Source organism: Bos mutus, chromosome 10 (genome assembly GCF_027580195.1).
Source record: "Bos mutus isolate GX-2022 chromosome 10, NWIPB_WYAK_1.1, whole genome shotgun sequence".
In the NCBI taxonomy this organism is placed as follows: Eukaryota; Metazoa; Chordata; class Mammalia; order Artiodactyla; family Bovidae; genus Bos; species Bos mutus.
Window position 1 is genome coordinate 13,562,876 of NC_091626.1, and position 16,316 is coordinate 13,579,191.

At 40.3% G+C, this 16,316-nt stretch overlaps 1 protein-coding gene across 3 annotated transcripts in view; it reads right to left on the reverse strand.

Annotated features, from left to right (window-relative positions):
* Positions 1-16,316, reverse strand: part of AAGAB (alpha and gamma adaptin binding protein) — a 74,541-nt gene that overhangs the window by 4,922 nt on the left and 53,303 nt on the right. For 2 of the 3 annotated variants that reach the window (XM_070377337.1, XM_005893293.3), the window contains exons 6-7: positions 4,050-4,132; positions 3,143-3,239 (exon numbers count right to left, since the gene is read on the reverse strand). In XM_070377337.1, coding sequence (XP_070233438.1) covers positions 3,143-3,239; positions 4,050-4,132 — 180 coding nt within the window. The remainder of the gene's footprint in view (positions 1-3,142; positions 3,240-4,049; positions 4,133-16,316) is intronic. The other variant, XM_070377338.1, reaches the window with a different exon arrangement.

Here is a 16,316-nt window from a genome sequence, read left to right on the forward strand (position 1 = left end):
CAATATGCCGTTTCCCTACCTTCCCTTAGTGGTAACATCTTACGTAACTAAGGTACAAGTATAAACATCAAGAAGTTAATAATGGAACCGTGCTATTATTAACTACATTCTTCATTCACCCTTTATCAGTTTTTCCACTAATATCTTTTTTCTGTTTCAGGATTCAATTCAGGATTCTACACAGAACTAAGCTGTCAAATCTGCTTAGTCTTCTCCCATTTGTGACAGTTCCTAAGTCTTTGTCTTTCATGATTTTGACACTTCTGAAGAGTACTGGCCAGTTATTTTGTGTAATGCCCCTTAATTTGGGTTTGTCTGATGTTTTCCCACGACTGAGGTTATGGACCTTTGGCGGGAATACATACCACAGGCCTGAGTACCCTTTCAGTGCATCATATTGAGAGGAGATATCAACATGCCATTACTGGTGACGTAACCTTCATCCCTTAAAGGGGTATTGACCAGGTTTTTCTAGGATAAAATTACTATTCTCCCTTTGTAATAAGTAATTTGGAAAAGATATTTTTTGACTATGGAAATGTTGTGTTTCTTCTCAAATGTTCATCTACTAATTTCACCATCAGTGGATCTTGCCTGCAACGGCTATTACTGCAGAGTGTGGCTAAGGATGGTTTTCTATTTCCCTCATAATGTCTACATTTATCGACTGGAATTCCTCTAGGAGGAGGAGCAGCCCTTTCTTTTCCAGGTATGTATTTATTCAATTATTTATTTAAATTAGTATGGATTCATGGATATACATTTTATTTTATAGATTACAACCTAATACTAATGTTAATTTATGTTACTTGTCAAAATCTTCCAGCGTTAGCCATTGGAAATGCTTTCAAGTTGGTTCCTGTGACCTTTCAACATGCCCTCATACTTTTTTGAGCACTTCCTTACTTTCTGGCTTCCCACATAGCTCAGTTGGTAAAGAATCCACCTGCAATGCAGGAGATCCTGGTTTGATTCCTGGGTTGGGAAGATCTGCTAGAGAAGGGATAGGCTAACCACTCCAGAATTCTAGGGCTTCCCTTGTGGCTCAGCTGGTAAAGAATCTGCCTGAAATGGGGGAAACCTGGGTTTGATCCTTGGGTTGGGAAGATCCCCTGGAGAAAAGAAAGGCTACCTACTCCAGTATTCTGGCCTGGAGAATTCCATGGACTGTATAGTCCATGGGGATGTGAAGAGTGGGACACGACTGAGCGACTTTCACTTTCACTTTACTATCTGGCCCCACGAGATGCTTCAGGTTCATCCTTCAGTTTTCCTGCCCCAGCCCTGAATCACACACTTCTCCAAGTAGCCCTGGTATCTTTTCTTGGAGAATGGTATTTAGAAACCAAGATCTAAGTGTTAAGTGTCTCCACCACTATTAGAGTATTATTGCTTCTAGACCCTCCTAGTGGACTGAGCTAGGAAATGTGTGTGTGTGTGTGTGTGTGTGTGTACTTACACATGCATACCTGAGTGTGTGCTGTCACTTCAGTTGTGTCCGACACTTTGTGACGCTATGGACTGCAGTCAGCCGGGCTCCTCTGTCCTTGGGATTTCCCAGGCAAGAATACTGGAGTGGGCTGCCGTTCCCTTCTCCAGGGGATCTTCCTGACCCAGGGACAGAACTCAGATGTCGTATGTCTCCTGCATTGGCAAGAAAGTTCTTCCCCACTACTGCCAGCTGGGAAGCCCACACAGGCACACACATTTATACTTATCTCTCCACTGCTCAAACTATATTTTAACAAACTAAGAGTTCATACTGATACCTTCAATTCTAGTTCAGTACCAAAGGATTCAACCCAGCCTTCACCTTTCCTTAACTTCTCTGACAGTGAGAAACCTAGCTCTCTTTCTCTAGGCTATATTTTCTTATTCTTTCAACCATAATATATGTAAAATATATTTACTTTCAGAATTTCAAAACCCAGATCCCTGTAAGAATCACATTTATTAAGCAGAGTGTAGGATTTCTGTTCAGTTCTTTTTGTTTCTGGCTCACGGCATCCAGTCAGGACACCATTTCCCCAAGTTCTGTAGGTTCGTTCTTATCCTCCCATCTTCTTCAGTGTGGTCACTGGTTTGCTCTCATGGCAGAGACTTCAGTAGGTTTCAAAGCCAATGTGAAGGGTTCAACTGAGAGGACAAGATTGAATAAACTGGAGAGAAATGAAGTTATACACAATTTTTTCTTCTTAATATGTTTCTATAACCAATTAGTTGAGTTTTCTTTATGGATTATTTTACAAACAGAAAAAAAAAATTTTTAAGACTTATTATTGCACATGGGCCCTCCGTGGCATTAAAAGTAGTAGTGATGTGAGTAGTTTCCCAACAAAAGAACATTTATAGTTATTGTCAACTAAGCGCCCTGGCCTTCTAGCTTTTTGGACAGCAAACTGTATTTCAGTTTCAGCTCCAAGACTTTCTTGTTCGATGCCCTTGGACAAGTTATTAAACTGCTCTGGGCTGCACCTTCATCTTTGTAAAACAACTTCTCTGCCAAACTTCATTACCAAATGAGAATGTGGACATAAAAGAACTTTAAAAGGATATGAGAGGGCTTATAAAACTATATTCTTCTTGTTAACAATTCTGACTACTGTAAAATACCATGAAAAAATGGTGGAATATGGAGATATAAAGCTGTTTCACCACCTGGTTCTACCTACTTTGACTAAGATAATCTTAATCAAGATCATGCTGAGAGGACCAGTGGTGCCCACAGATTTGTACTGTGATCTATTTGCTCTCCCTGCTTTTTCTGCAGCCGCCCACAAGGCTCACATTCATTTGGGGGTCACTACTGATGTCCTTGGACTTCCCTGTGGCTCAGTGGTAAAGGATCCACTGCAGGGACAAAGGTTCGATCCCTAGGTGCAGAAGATCCCCTGGAGAAGGAAATGGCAACCCACTCCAATACTCTTACCTGGGAAATCCCATGGGCAAAGGAGCCTGGCGGGTTACAGTCCACTGGGTCACAAAAGAGTCGGACACGACTTAGCAACTAAACAATAACCATGATCAATGTCCTTCCCTCATTCTCGTTTAAAGGCAATTTGCCTTTGGATGATTTATGCCCCAATGCATGGGCTTTGGCAAGTTCCACAGAGCTGTCACTTGGCAGCCACACAGCACTTACCCACAGTGCTATCGACCTGCACGTCTGCTGTGTTAGAAGCAGCCCCTCGATGATCCAAGAGGGATTCGGTCCTCTCTGCTGCTGGCACACAGGGCTGCTGTGGAGAAACACAGACGGGTCACAACCTAATAGGAGGCTGCTTCCGAACTAACTCCAAAACAGCTCACAGTTCCACTCACTGCTCAGCTTTAGAGAAGCAGTAACAGGAGCTAGACATGAGGAGGGATGGAAGAAGGATCAAGGTCACATTATTTAAAAAAAGGCCAGAGATTTACTAACTTGGGGCTGTTTTTCCTCAGGGATAGAAAAGTGTTATGATTTTGCCTTTGACTATTAAAAACATATTGTTTGTTTTGTTTCAAATCATGTTTTATTCAAAACCTGAAAATGTATACAATCCTATCACAAAACAGCTCAGAGATGGAAGAAGGAGGTCCTGGGCAGACAACGTGGCACTATATAATGTGCTCACTATTCCAGCATGCCGACCACGGCAGACACGGACCAAAGTCCTTGAGGACAGAGGGCTGAAGTCAGCCTGTTAAACCCATTAAGGACAAGGACCTTCCTCAGACTGTAGAGCACACAGGAAGTACTGAAAAGAACCATTAATTTTACTTTATATTTGAAGATCTGGGGGGAAACTTCAGCCTCAAGGAAATTCTAGCATGTTTTTAAAAGCACTCTAGCAAAAACACACGGAACAGCCCAAATTGTAAACATCTTGAGAGGGCTTACTGCTTTAATACCAATCTAGCCTGCTCTTAACAGGCAGCAGGCTCCTTGTATCTATTCCTGATATTCTCTACCACTTCTTAAGTGGAAAGGAAAAAACGATGAATGGTGTAGAGATTCATAGAGTAGAAAGAAAAGCCAAAGGAGAGAAAGATCCAGGAAAAATCTTTACCTCTGAGTGGCAGCTCTCTGCTGATCCAATGCTATGGTTTGCTCCAGTCAATGAGCTGAGAAGGTTAAGGCCTTGGTTCCTCTCTGAAGAGAAAAAGTACAATCAGTGAAATGTTTTATTTACATTTAAAGCTGTTAAAATGACTGTGATGATGATATAATAGCTACTTCCTCGTTATAAAAGTTTTACCTATAAAAAATTAATTACAAAACCCTCTAAATTCTGAATAACTTTGAAATCAAGGTATATTAGTCCAGATCAAATATATGGCTGCTGCTGCATTGCTTTAGTCGTGTCTGACTCTGTGCGACCCCATAGACGGCAGCCCACCAAGCTTCCCGTCCCTGGGACAAATATATGGCAGGGCCATTATAACAAAGGCTGCTCAGTAGTTCTGTTTACAAAGATTAACAGCACTGATGTTTTAATAGCTACTGTTCCAAATAGGAAAAGGAGTACATCAAGGCTGTATATTGTCACCCTGCTTATTTAACTTATATGCAGAGTACATCATGAGAAACGCTGGGCTGGAAGAAGCACAAGCTGGAATCAAGATTGCCGGGAGAAATATCAATAACCTCAGATATGCAGATGACACCACCCTTATGGGCAGAAAGTGAAGAGGAACTAAAAAGCCTCTTGATGAAAGTGAAAGAGGAGAGTGAAAAAGTTGGCTTAAAGCTCAACATTAAGAAAACGAAGATCATGGCATCTGGTCCCATCACTTCATGGGAAATAGATGGGGAAACAGTGGAAACACTGTCAGACTATTTTTTTGGGCTCCAAAATCACTACAGATGGTGACTGCAGCCATGAAATTAAAAGATGCTTACTCCTTGGAAGAAAAGTTATGACCAACCTAGATAGCATATTCAAAAGCAGAGACATTACTTTGCCAACAAAGGTCCTTCTAGTCAAGGCTATGGTTTTTCCAGTGGTCATGTATGGATGTGAGAGTTGGACTGTGAAGAAAGCTGAGTGCCGAAGAATTGATGCTTTTGAACTGTGGTGTTGGAGAAGACTCTTGAGAGTCCCTTGGACTGCAAGGAGATCCAACCAGTCCATTCTAAAAGAAATCAGTCCTGGGTGTTCTTTGGAAGGAATGATGCTAAAGCTGAAACTTCAGTACTTTGGCCACCTCATGCGAAGAGTTGACTTCTTGGAAAAGACTCTGATGCTGGGAGGGATTGGGTGCAGGAGGAAAAGGGGACGACAGAGGATGAGATGGCTGGATGGCATCACCGACTCAATGGACGTGAGTTTGAGTGAACTCTGGGAGATGGTGATGGACAGGGAGGCCTGGCGTGCTGCAATTCATGGGGTCGCAAAGAGTTGGACATGACTGAATGACTGAACTGAACTGATGAACTAATATTTCAGTGTCTAAACAATTAAAAAACATTAAAAAGAATCAATGTCAAGGAATCATTACCAGACGAAAATGAACATTCATGCTTTCTTGAAATTAAGCTCTGTTTAATTCAGTTAAGGTTCCCAATACTTTCAGTATTTGTATTTATTAAGTAGCGTTAGTCACTCAGTGGTGTCTGACTCTTTGCGACCCCATGGACTGTAGCCCACTAGGCTCCTCTGTCCACGGAATTCTCCAGGAAAGAAGACTGGAGAGGATAGCCATTCTCCTCTCCAGAGGATCTTCCCGACCCAGAGATCAAACCAGCATCATCTCCTGCATTGGCAGGCATGTTCTTTATCACTGAGCCATCAGGGAAGCCCAGGAATATCCTTAGGATCAGGAAAACTGGAGGGAAAGCCAAACAACAATAAAAAGCCCCCCAAACAAAAAACCACTGCCTGAGAGCAGAATGTGAAACCCATAATTTAAGAGGCTAGCAGCACAGAAGTCACAGAACTGCTCTCTCAAAAAGATAATTTCCTCCTACTTCACTTTTCCTCTCCCTGTGGCTTCCCTGGCTCCATTCTCATGTCTCTTCAAACAACCTACAAACTTCCAAGGTCTTCTTCCCTACTGGGTGAAACTGTCATAAGTCACACAGAGTGCCACAGAAAGATAAGCACTTGCAGTCTACTCATCCCCCTTTTCACTTGGGGAGGTCTGCCTTGGAAACTGGGATGAAGCCCAACTGAGGCACATGGAGTCTAGACCTGCAGCTTTTTCCAGGCTGAACTCTTACCACGTGGGCAGTCACCTACTTACTGCAGGCAGTTATCTACCCGAGTCAGCACCCATGCTTTAAGGCTACAAAGGCACTAGGCGGTACCAAGTGTCTGCTGCTGCCCTGCCGCCTTCCCTGCTCCACAACCAAAGGTGCACATGTACTCCTGGAGCCCCCCTCACCCCTCAGCCAAACTGCCCACTCAGTGAGGAATTCTCCAGGCCCAATGCTTGGGTATGCCCCATCCAAGGACCAGACACTAAGGTTTCATCAAGGCAGGCCATGGAGGCTCAGAGGCTGAGAAAAGCAGATCCGTGTGATGTCCCACACTGATGGTTTCACAGAGCCTGGAGGTGTTTGTTCAAACATCAACATAATTCTTTTTTGTGGCCAATGTGCTATAGACTCTAAAGCAGTTGAAAGTAGTTATGTACTACTCAGGGATTTTACATGTCATGAGGATACATGAGAGTTCTAAAAAAATACTTCAGGCTCTTTGCACAAAAGGCATTATCTGAGTAACAGAGTACTGATGTAAGGGAGCCGTCACTTCCATTACTGGAAATCACTTGGACTCTGGGTAATTTTCAAATCAGTACACAATTCTCTCCATATTCCAATTCCACGGCTTATGTTTTTCCTTTGTTGGGCATTACCTAAACTTGGCAGGCCAAACTGCAACCCATGAAGAATAATGCAATACAATGTCAGTTTAGACATGCTATTTAGACCCAAACGGTCTATTTAAAAATCCCTCATTCTTTACAGTGGCTGCCTCCAAGGAAGGGATCTGGGATGGACAGGAGAGCAAGGGAGTTGGCCTCATCACTGCATACTATAAACCTCTGTGTACCTTTTAACGTTTGTTCCATATTCATGTGTTTGCCTATTTAAAAATAAAACTTTTTTTTCTATTTTTTTAATTATTATTATTATTTTTTACTTTACAATAGTGTATTGGTTTTGCCATACATCAACATGCATCCGCCACGGGTGTACACATGTTCCCCATCATGAACCCCTCTCCCACCTCCCTCCCCATACCATCCCTCTGGGTCATCCCAGTGCACCAGCCCCAAGCTTCCTGTATCGAACCTGGACTGGCGATTCATTTCTTATATGATATTATACATGTTTTAATGCCATTCTCCCAAATCATCCCCCCGTTCTCTCTCCCACAGAGTCCAAAAGACTGTTCTATACATCTGTCTCTTTTGCTGTCTCATATACAGGGCTGTCGTTACCATCTTTCTAAATCCCATATATATGCGTTAGTATACTGTATTGGTGTTTTTCTTTCTGGCTTACTTCTCTCTGTATAATAGGCTCCAGTTTCATCCACCTCATTAGAACTGATTCAACTATATTCTTTTTAATGGTTGAGTAATATTCCACTGTGTATAGGTACCACAGCTTTCTTATCCATTCATCTGCTGATGGACATCTAGGTTGCTTCCATGTCCTGGCTATTATAAACAGTGCTGCGATGTACACTGGGGTACACGTGTCTCTTTCAATTCTGGTTTCCTCAGTGTGTATGCCCAGCAGTGGGATTGCTGGGTTGTATGGCAGTTCTATTTCCAGTTTTTTAAGGAATCTCCATACTGTTCTCCATAGTGGCTGTACTAGTTTGCATTCCCACCAACAGTGTAAGAGGGTTCCCTTTTCTCCACACCCTCTCCAGCATTTATTGCTTGTAGACTTTTGGATCGCAGCCATTCTGACTGGCGTGAAATGGTACCTCATTGTGGTTTTGATTTGCATTTCTCTGATAATGAGTGATGTTGAGCATCTTTTCATGTATTTGTTAGCCATCTGTATGTCTTCTTTGGAGAAATGTCTATTTAGTTCTTTGGCCCATTTTTTGATTGGGTCGTTTATTTTTCTGGAATTGAGCTGCAGGAGTTGCTTGTATATTTTTGAGATTAGTTGTTTGTCAGTTGCTTCATTTGCTATTATTTTCTCCCATTCTGAAGGCTGTCTTTTCACCTTGCTTATAGTTTCTTTTGTTGTGCAGAAGCTTTTAATTTTAATTAGATCCCATTTGTTTATTTTTGCTTTTATTTCCAATATTCTGGGAGGTGGGTCATAGAGGATCCTGCTGTGATGTATGTTGGAGAGTGTTTTGCCTATGTTCTCCTCTAAGAATTTAATAGTTTCTGGTCTTATGTTTAGATCTTTAATCCATTTTGAGTTTATTTTTGTGTATGGTGTTAGAAAGTGTTCTAGTTTCATTCTTTTACAAGTGGTTGACCAGTTTTCCCAGCACCACTTGTTAAAGAGATTGTCTTTTCTCCATTGTATATCCTTGCCTCCTTTGTTAAAGATAAGGTGTCCATAGGTGCGTGGGTTTATCTCTGGGCTTTCTATTTTGTTCCATTGATCCATATTTCTGTCTTTGTGCCAGTACCATACTTGATGACTGTGGCTTTGTAGTAGAGCCTGAAGTCAGGCAGGTTGATTCCTCCAGTTCCATTCTTCTTTCTCAAGATTGCTTTGGCTATTCGAGGTTTTTTGTATTTCCATACAAATTGTGAAATTACTTGTTCTAGCTCTGAAAAATACTGTTGGTAGCTTGATAGGGATTGCACTGAATCTATAGATTGCTTTGGGTAGTATACTCATTTTCACTATATTGATTCTTCTGATCCATGAACATGGTATATTTCTCCAACTATTAGCGTCCTCTTTGATTTCTTTCATCAGTGTTTTATAGTTTTCTATATACAGGTCTTTAGTTTCTTTAGGTAGACATATTCCTAAGTATTTTATTCTTTTCGTTGCAATGGTGAACGGAATTGTTTCCTTAATTTCTCTTTCTATTTTCTCATTATTAGTGTATAGGAATGCAAGGGATTTCTGTGTGTTGATTTTACATTCTGCAGCTTTACTATATTCATTGATTAGCTCTAGTAATTTTCTGGTGGAGTCTTTAGGGTTTTCTATGTAGAGGATCATGTCATCTGCAAACAGTGAGAGTTTTACTTCTTCTTTTCCAATTTGGATTCCTTTTATTTCTTTTTCTCCTCTGACTGCTGTGACCAAAACTTCCACAACTATGTTGAATAGTAGTGGTGAGAGTGGGCACCCTTGTGTTGTTCCTGACTTTAGAGGAAATGCTTTCAATTTTTCACCATTGAGGATAATGTTTGCTGTGGGTTTGTCATATATAGCTTTTATTATGTTGAGCTATGTTCCTTCTATTCCTGCTTTCTGGAGAGTTTTTATCATAAATGGATGTTGAATTTTATCATAAAGATAAAACTTTTAATGATTAAATGCTATGTGTGTTTAACCACCATCACAACAAAAAAACCCTGATTGTCTCATTCTAATAATGAATAAAATTATGAAAAGAGTCCAAATAGGTGGGAAGAAGACAGGACTAGTGGTCAAATAGGCCTGACCTACCAGTGTGACCTTGGACAAGTCAATCATTCTGTGTCTCAATTTTCTGATCTGTTTTTTTTTTTTTTTTTTAAAGCATTGCTAGAATGGTTGTTATGGCCCTTTCTGCTCTAGAGGTTTGTGATTTTAAGAAGTAAAGTGGCATTCTTCAGCTTCTCTTGACAGTCAACTCTGAATTAAGTATTTTAAGTTACTTCATAGAAAAATAAGAACAAAAAATTCCAAAATCCTTTCAAGATCTATAGATGGTTATGAATTTATAATCAGGTTTCAGGCTAATGAAAGCTGGAAGAACTTTGGCTCAGTATTTTCTTATAAACAATGGAGAATTTGGCCAACTAACATGAGTTCACTATGTTCCACTGCTTATATTTTAAGGAAGTTAGAGACAAAAATTTTCACAATTAGAAAAGCACATTAATGTTGCTCAAAAAACCTGGATGTTTTAAACACCCATGGTTTTAAAGAAACTTTCCATTTTCCCCGAGTTCAATGTTTAGGAAAACTCTACCCATGTGCACCCACTGTAAAACTACTGTTCTAACAGGTAAGAATCACCTAAATCTTGTCTTGTTTGCCAGATTTTTCTCTCCAGGATTCAGGGCATGGAAATGTCATCCCTGTTAAGAATTTATTCTTTTAGCTGATAGCTGTTGAAACTGACTTTAGCATCTCTGGTTTTACTGACACCACAAAATACCAGACTAAGAAGGAATAAATTTGTCTACTCAATGGATTCTTCTGGAACTTCAGAGCTACAGAAAGGGGAAGTTGTTAAGTGATGTAAATTAAATTCTTCTAGAAGGAATAGTAAGTATACTAAACTCTGGTCTAAAAACACGAATTCAGTACTGATCATCTGCATAGAATTCCTCAAGGAAATGTCAGAAACAAAGCCACAGCATCTAGAATAAAGATGAGAAATGGAAAATTCAAGCCTTGTGGAAATATATGAAATTATTTGGATATCTCTTTATAAAGCTAAAGGAACACTGTTATTTATCTTCTTCTACAAATTTTTTCAATTTTTTTCAAATTTATTTATCTTTAATTGAAGGATAACTGCTTTACAGTATTGCGTTGGTTTTTGTCAAATATCAACCTGAATCGAAGTTTTCTCTTTTTTTTTTTTTAAACAGAGTAAACTATAATTCATAGAGATTAGGTAACTTCTTCAAAGTCACACAACTAGAACCTGAACGTGAAATTCAGAACTCTTTGATTCTAATTAATCCCAATTCTAGGGCTTCCCTGGTGGCTCAGGGGAAGGCACAGTTCGATCCTTGATCCATGAAGATCCATATAAAGGGGAAGACTAAGCCCCTGCACCACAACTACTGAGCCTGTGCTCTGGAGCCTGGGGGGCTGCAACTACGGAGCCCATGTACCCCAACTAGTGAAAGCCTGTATGCCCTACACCCATTGCTCCACAACAAGAGAAGCCACCGCAATGAGAAGCCCATGCGCTGCAACTAGAGAGTAGCCCCTGCTCGCTGCAACTAAAGAAAGCCCACACAGCAACGAAGATCCAGCACAGCCAAACATAAATTAATAAAACATTTTTAAAAATTTCCATCCTAATTAAAAAACTTAAAAACTTAAAAAACTGGAAATAGAACTGCCTTATGATCCAGCAATCCCACTGCTGGGCATACACACTGAGGAAACCAGAAGGGAAAGAGACACGTGTACCCCAATGTTCATCGCAGCACTGTTTATAATAGCCAGGACATGGAAGCAACCTAGATGTCCATCAGCAGATGAATGGATAAGAAAGCTGTGGTACATATACACAATGGAGTATTACTCAGCCATTAAAAAGAATACATTTGAATCAGTTCTAATGAGGTGGATGAAACTGGAGCCTATTATACAGAGTGAAGTAAGCCAGAAGGAAAAACACCAATACAGTATACTAACGCATATATATGGAATATAGAAAGATGGTAACGATAACCCTGTATACGAGACAGCAAAAGAGACACTGATGTATAGAACAGGCTTATGGACTCTGTGGGAGAGGGAGAGGGTGGGAAGATTTGGGAGAATGGCATTGAAACATGTGAAATGTCATGTATGAAACGAGATGCCAGTCCAGGTTCAATGCACGATGCTGGATGCTTGGGGCTGGTGCACTGGGACGACCCAGAGGGATGGTATGGGGAGGGAGGAGGGAGGAGGGTCCACGATGGGGAACACATGAGAAATAAAGGAATAAAAAAAAAAAAAGAAAAGAAAAGAAAAAAAAAAAATTTCCATCCTAATTAATTTCCATTAAGCCCAAAGGTATCATATAAAGAGCAAAGAGACATTAAATGCTTAACATACAAATACTGAATATGACAATACAAACATTGAATATGATGACACAAACTTGGATCAAGTGCAAAAAGATATCCTTTTATTCACATATAGTTCTCTTTTGTCTGTAATCCTTTATTATATCCCTGGTTTAGGCTGATTTCAACTGAAATAAGATGAACAGCTGAGAACTGAATAATTAATTATACACCGCTTCAGTGCCTCTCACTAACATATCCTAGCCCAGCCCCCGTAACTCCTGGAGACACTGGTCACATAAAACCCGTGGCAAACAGGTGGTTAGCCCCAGGGTCCCTTCACTGTGCCTTCAAGGATATGTAGACAAGGGTTTCTCAAACTCACCACTTCTGACATTTGAGCATGTACGGGGGCGTCCTGTACATCCCCACCTATACTACCAAATACCTATGGCACTACCAGATGTCCCCAGGGTGGGGGCAAAACTACCTTGAATTAAGAACCACTGATAAAAATCTAATTAGGACAGGAAATTTGGGCCTAAAATGCTCAGGTTTTAAGTCATTTCTTGTAAGGATTTTTCAATGGAAAAGTAATAAAAGCACTTTGGCGTCAATCTTTATATCCTGTCAGCATCACAAACCACCTCTCCCTGCTCTGGGAAACTTCTCTAAATGGTTTCTGCTCCTCAGTCCCATCTGCCTTGTTGTCCTTACTGTGATAGCATAAACACCTACCTTGAGTCTACCTGCTGTTCTAAACTATATTAGAAACTCCGTGCAGACAGAGACAGGAGTTCAGGGTTCTTCCACCTTGCATAGCCCAAAGCACAGTGCTAAGCCTACAGGGGGGATGTGGAGAAACCCGCTGACAGCCTGACATGCTGTTAGACAGAGGCTGCAAGTATGACAGAAGGTTTTACTTCAGATTTATGTGTATTGCTCACAATATTTGAATTTCCATGACTGCACCCCCAAAATGTCTTAGATGATATGTTATATATTTTCTGTGTGCATATTTTAGCTTTTCTTCTTTATTTTTTGGCTGTATCACGTGGCACGTGGGATCTTAGTTCCTTGCCCAGGGATCAAACCTGCACCTCCTGCACTGGAAGCACAGTCTTAACCACTGGACCACCAGGGAAATCCCCAGCTTTTATTTCTTTAAAGCACCAATTATTTGGCATCATCTCGTTATACAAAGTTCAAGTTTTCCTGTATTTTAAGTCTTCTTTACATCCCCTTTCTCTCCCCACAAAGTATTTTTTTTTCTACCTGTGTGATAAGATGATCAAATTTACCATAACCACAACTAAGATATCTCAATTTATACAGAGACGAGGTATGTTTTTTAATAATTTTTTTAAACATACCATATTATTTGCATAAAAACTGTTATGCAAATACAGTACTTCATCCAAAATGATTTCCCTAGTATTAGGAAAGTAAGCGTATACTTTTATCTCACATTCCACTTCTGCTTTAAAAAATGGAAATGACATGTTCTTAAAATCACAAAAGAATCAGAATTGACTTATTCTCTTTTTCTAAACTACTGCTTAAAAAGGGTAAAATTATAAAGTATATTATTAAAGACAGCACATCTTCAGAAAAATAGGCTTAAGCACTAAATCTGGTTCCATCACCAGCTCCGAATTCAGAAAAGTCGATCTCTGACACTTGTGACACATGCTCACAAGTGAAGAACTGTCTCTGCCAAAACTTGAACATGTAATAAATGTGACCAGAAAATAACCACACTATATTTTTTTGCCTTTTTTCCTGATTGAAAATATGTTCTTTGTAGAAAATTTGTAAAATAGAGAAAAGCATAGGAAGAAAACTAAATAACCAAAGATGCCAGTTAACTTCAGCATATGCCCTCCTGTTCTTTTTTTCCTGTTTATGTATACACACAAATTCTTAATCAACCAAATTAAATATCAGAATGAGTACTGTTTTTTCCAAGGTTGTAAAGGAAAGCTTTAAACTAATTCCAAAAGTGGTTCTACCGTGAGTCCCTTCTCCAGAGCCTAAAGCACACTCTTGAAATTCCTCAACGGAAGGTTTAGAATCAAGTAGAAACAAAAAAATATTCAAAACCAAGTGTGGGGATGAATGAGAGCAAATGAAACAAACAAAAAGACGACTTTTCTTATGTGGCTCATAACCAGCTCTAAAAATAATTCCGAAGAATGACTATAAAAATGTTTTGCAAGGGGGCCACAGAAGGAGGCCTGCAGTGCCTTCACGGTGACTCATCTGAAGAGATTTCCCATCATTTATTTGCCTATGGACAATTTTGGGGGTGATTTTTTAAAAACAAAATCTCATTATTTTACTCATACATTTACTGCCTTCTATCTTCTCTAATTTGTCACAATTCTTCCTTCCCCTTTTGCTCTTACAACACAATCTTCTCCACCAAATTATGCATTCTACCTAAAAATCAATGTATTAATATAACACATTTTATTTTTGACCACAATATTCACAGTGAGAGTACTGACAGATTATTCAAATCATTTTTTTTTCAGTCCCACAATATTAGGTGCTGGAATAAAAAAAGAGGAACAACTCATCCTGTCTCAAGGAACTCAGTTTCATAGAATATTACGTCGATATAATTCTACTCTATCCTAGAGGTTAGGAAAGTGGAGTCCATGATGCCATTTTCCCAAAACCACCCAGGCAGAGACAGACCCCATTAGAATCCTCTTCATTAACCATTCTTCCATTCACTACTTTGATGTTATTTTGTTTTCTGTAACATTAAATTCAATTTTTTATTTAATCATCATTTTTTTCAACTTTTAGAAAAAAATTATATTAAAGGTACTAGCCGTCTGCTTTCTCAGGAGAGTAACCCAGGAATCGGGTAGCCAGAGAGACCTTATCTTTTGGTACTCCGTTACTGATACTGCTCTACATCAGCTGCAAAGGATGCCTTAAAAATGGACTGGGATTTCTGCCATGGTATCTTGTTACCAAGTACATTCTGGAGAACATACATTAATAGATGACCAATCTTTTCATTTATAATGGGAAAACACAGAAAACCATATGAAAGAATTGTTTCTAACATTAAAATTCCACTTAATCTTTACCTACTTGTATCACTGGATAGTCAATATTATAATAAACTGAAGGTAAATTTTCAGAGCTTCTGAAATCCAATCTCCACAATTACTGCTTACCACTGGGAGCACTGTTACAACCCTGTAGTATTTATTTAGTCTAATCCCTCCTTCACTGATTAGGAACAGTAAAAGATCACAGAATTTCCCCTCCTAGCCTATCCCTCAGTGGTAGTATTTGTAAAAAATAAAAACAAACAAACAAAAACCCACTGAACACCCAAGAGCCAACTAAATCCTCTGTGGTACCAGTGGTCAGGTGACAAAGCCTGCGACTGGGGGGCAGGGGTTGGGGGTAACATTAACCTGACACTCGAACCAAGGACACTACACACAACGTGCATTCCTATGCAAAACAACAAGCGACAGCTTCACCTGAAGCAAAACACAGCTCATCAGGCCTCTACTGCTGCTGCTGCTAAGTCGCTTCAGTCGTGTCTGACTCTGTGCGACCCCATGGACTGCAGCCCACCAGGCTCCCCCGTCCCTGGGATTCTCCAGGCAAGAACACTGGAGTGGGTTGCCATTTCCTTCTCCTTTGCGTGAAAGTGAAAAGTGAAAGTGAAGTCACTCAGTCGTGTCCAACTCTTAGCGACCCCGTGGACTGCAGCCCACCAGGCTCCTCTGTCCATGGGATTTTCCAGGCAAGAGTACTAGAGTGGGGTGCCACTGCCTTCTCCGTAGGCCTCTACTAGCCATCTTCTTTTCCTGGATTTTAAAACCAAGTCTTAAGAGTAAATAATCTGCCTGTGATGCAGGAGACCCAGGTTCAATCCTTGGGTCAGGAAGATCCTCTGGAGAAGGAAATGGCAACCACTTCAGTATTCTTGCCTGGAGAATTCTATGGACAGAGGAGCCTGGTGGGCTATAGTCCATGGGGTTGCAGAGTCGGACATGACTGAGTGACTAACACTTCACGTTGCAAGACGCCTTGATCATCCAAAGATAACAAAGGTGTCTGTCACCAGGTCTCCTTGTACACCAGGCAAATGGAAAGTGAAGACAGCTACACCGGAGACCAAAAAGGGAGGTGGGAGTGAGGGGAATCAACTTTAAAAACCTGTCACATTTGGCATAAAGCACTGGCCCTCATCAGTTTCTCTTTCATAACAAGAGGACATTATCCAATTATAAAAAACCCCAAATGCTAAGTCTCCATAGCCACAAGCTGGCTCTCACAGGAGCTGAGGGTAACTCAAGTAGGCAGCCGAGATTTTATTGACATGCCTTTTCTTAAATCAATTTTCAGGTAGAGTAAATGGACGGGAAGACAGTACAGGGAAGATTATACAAGGTGAGCAAATTAAT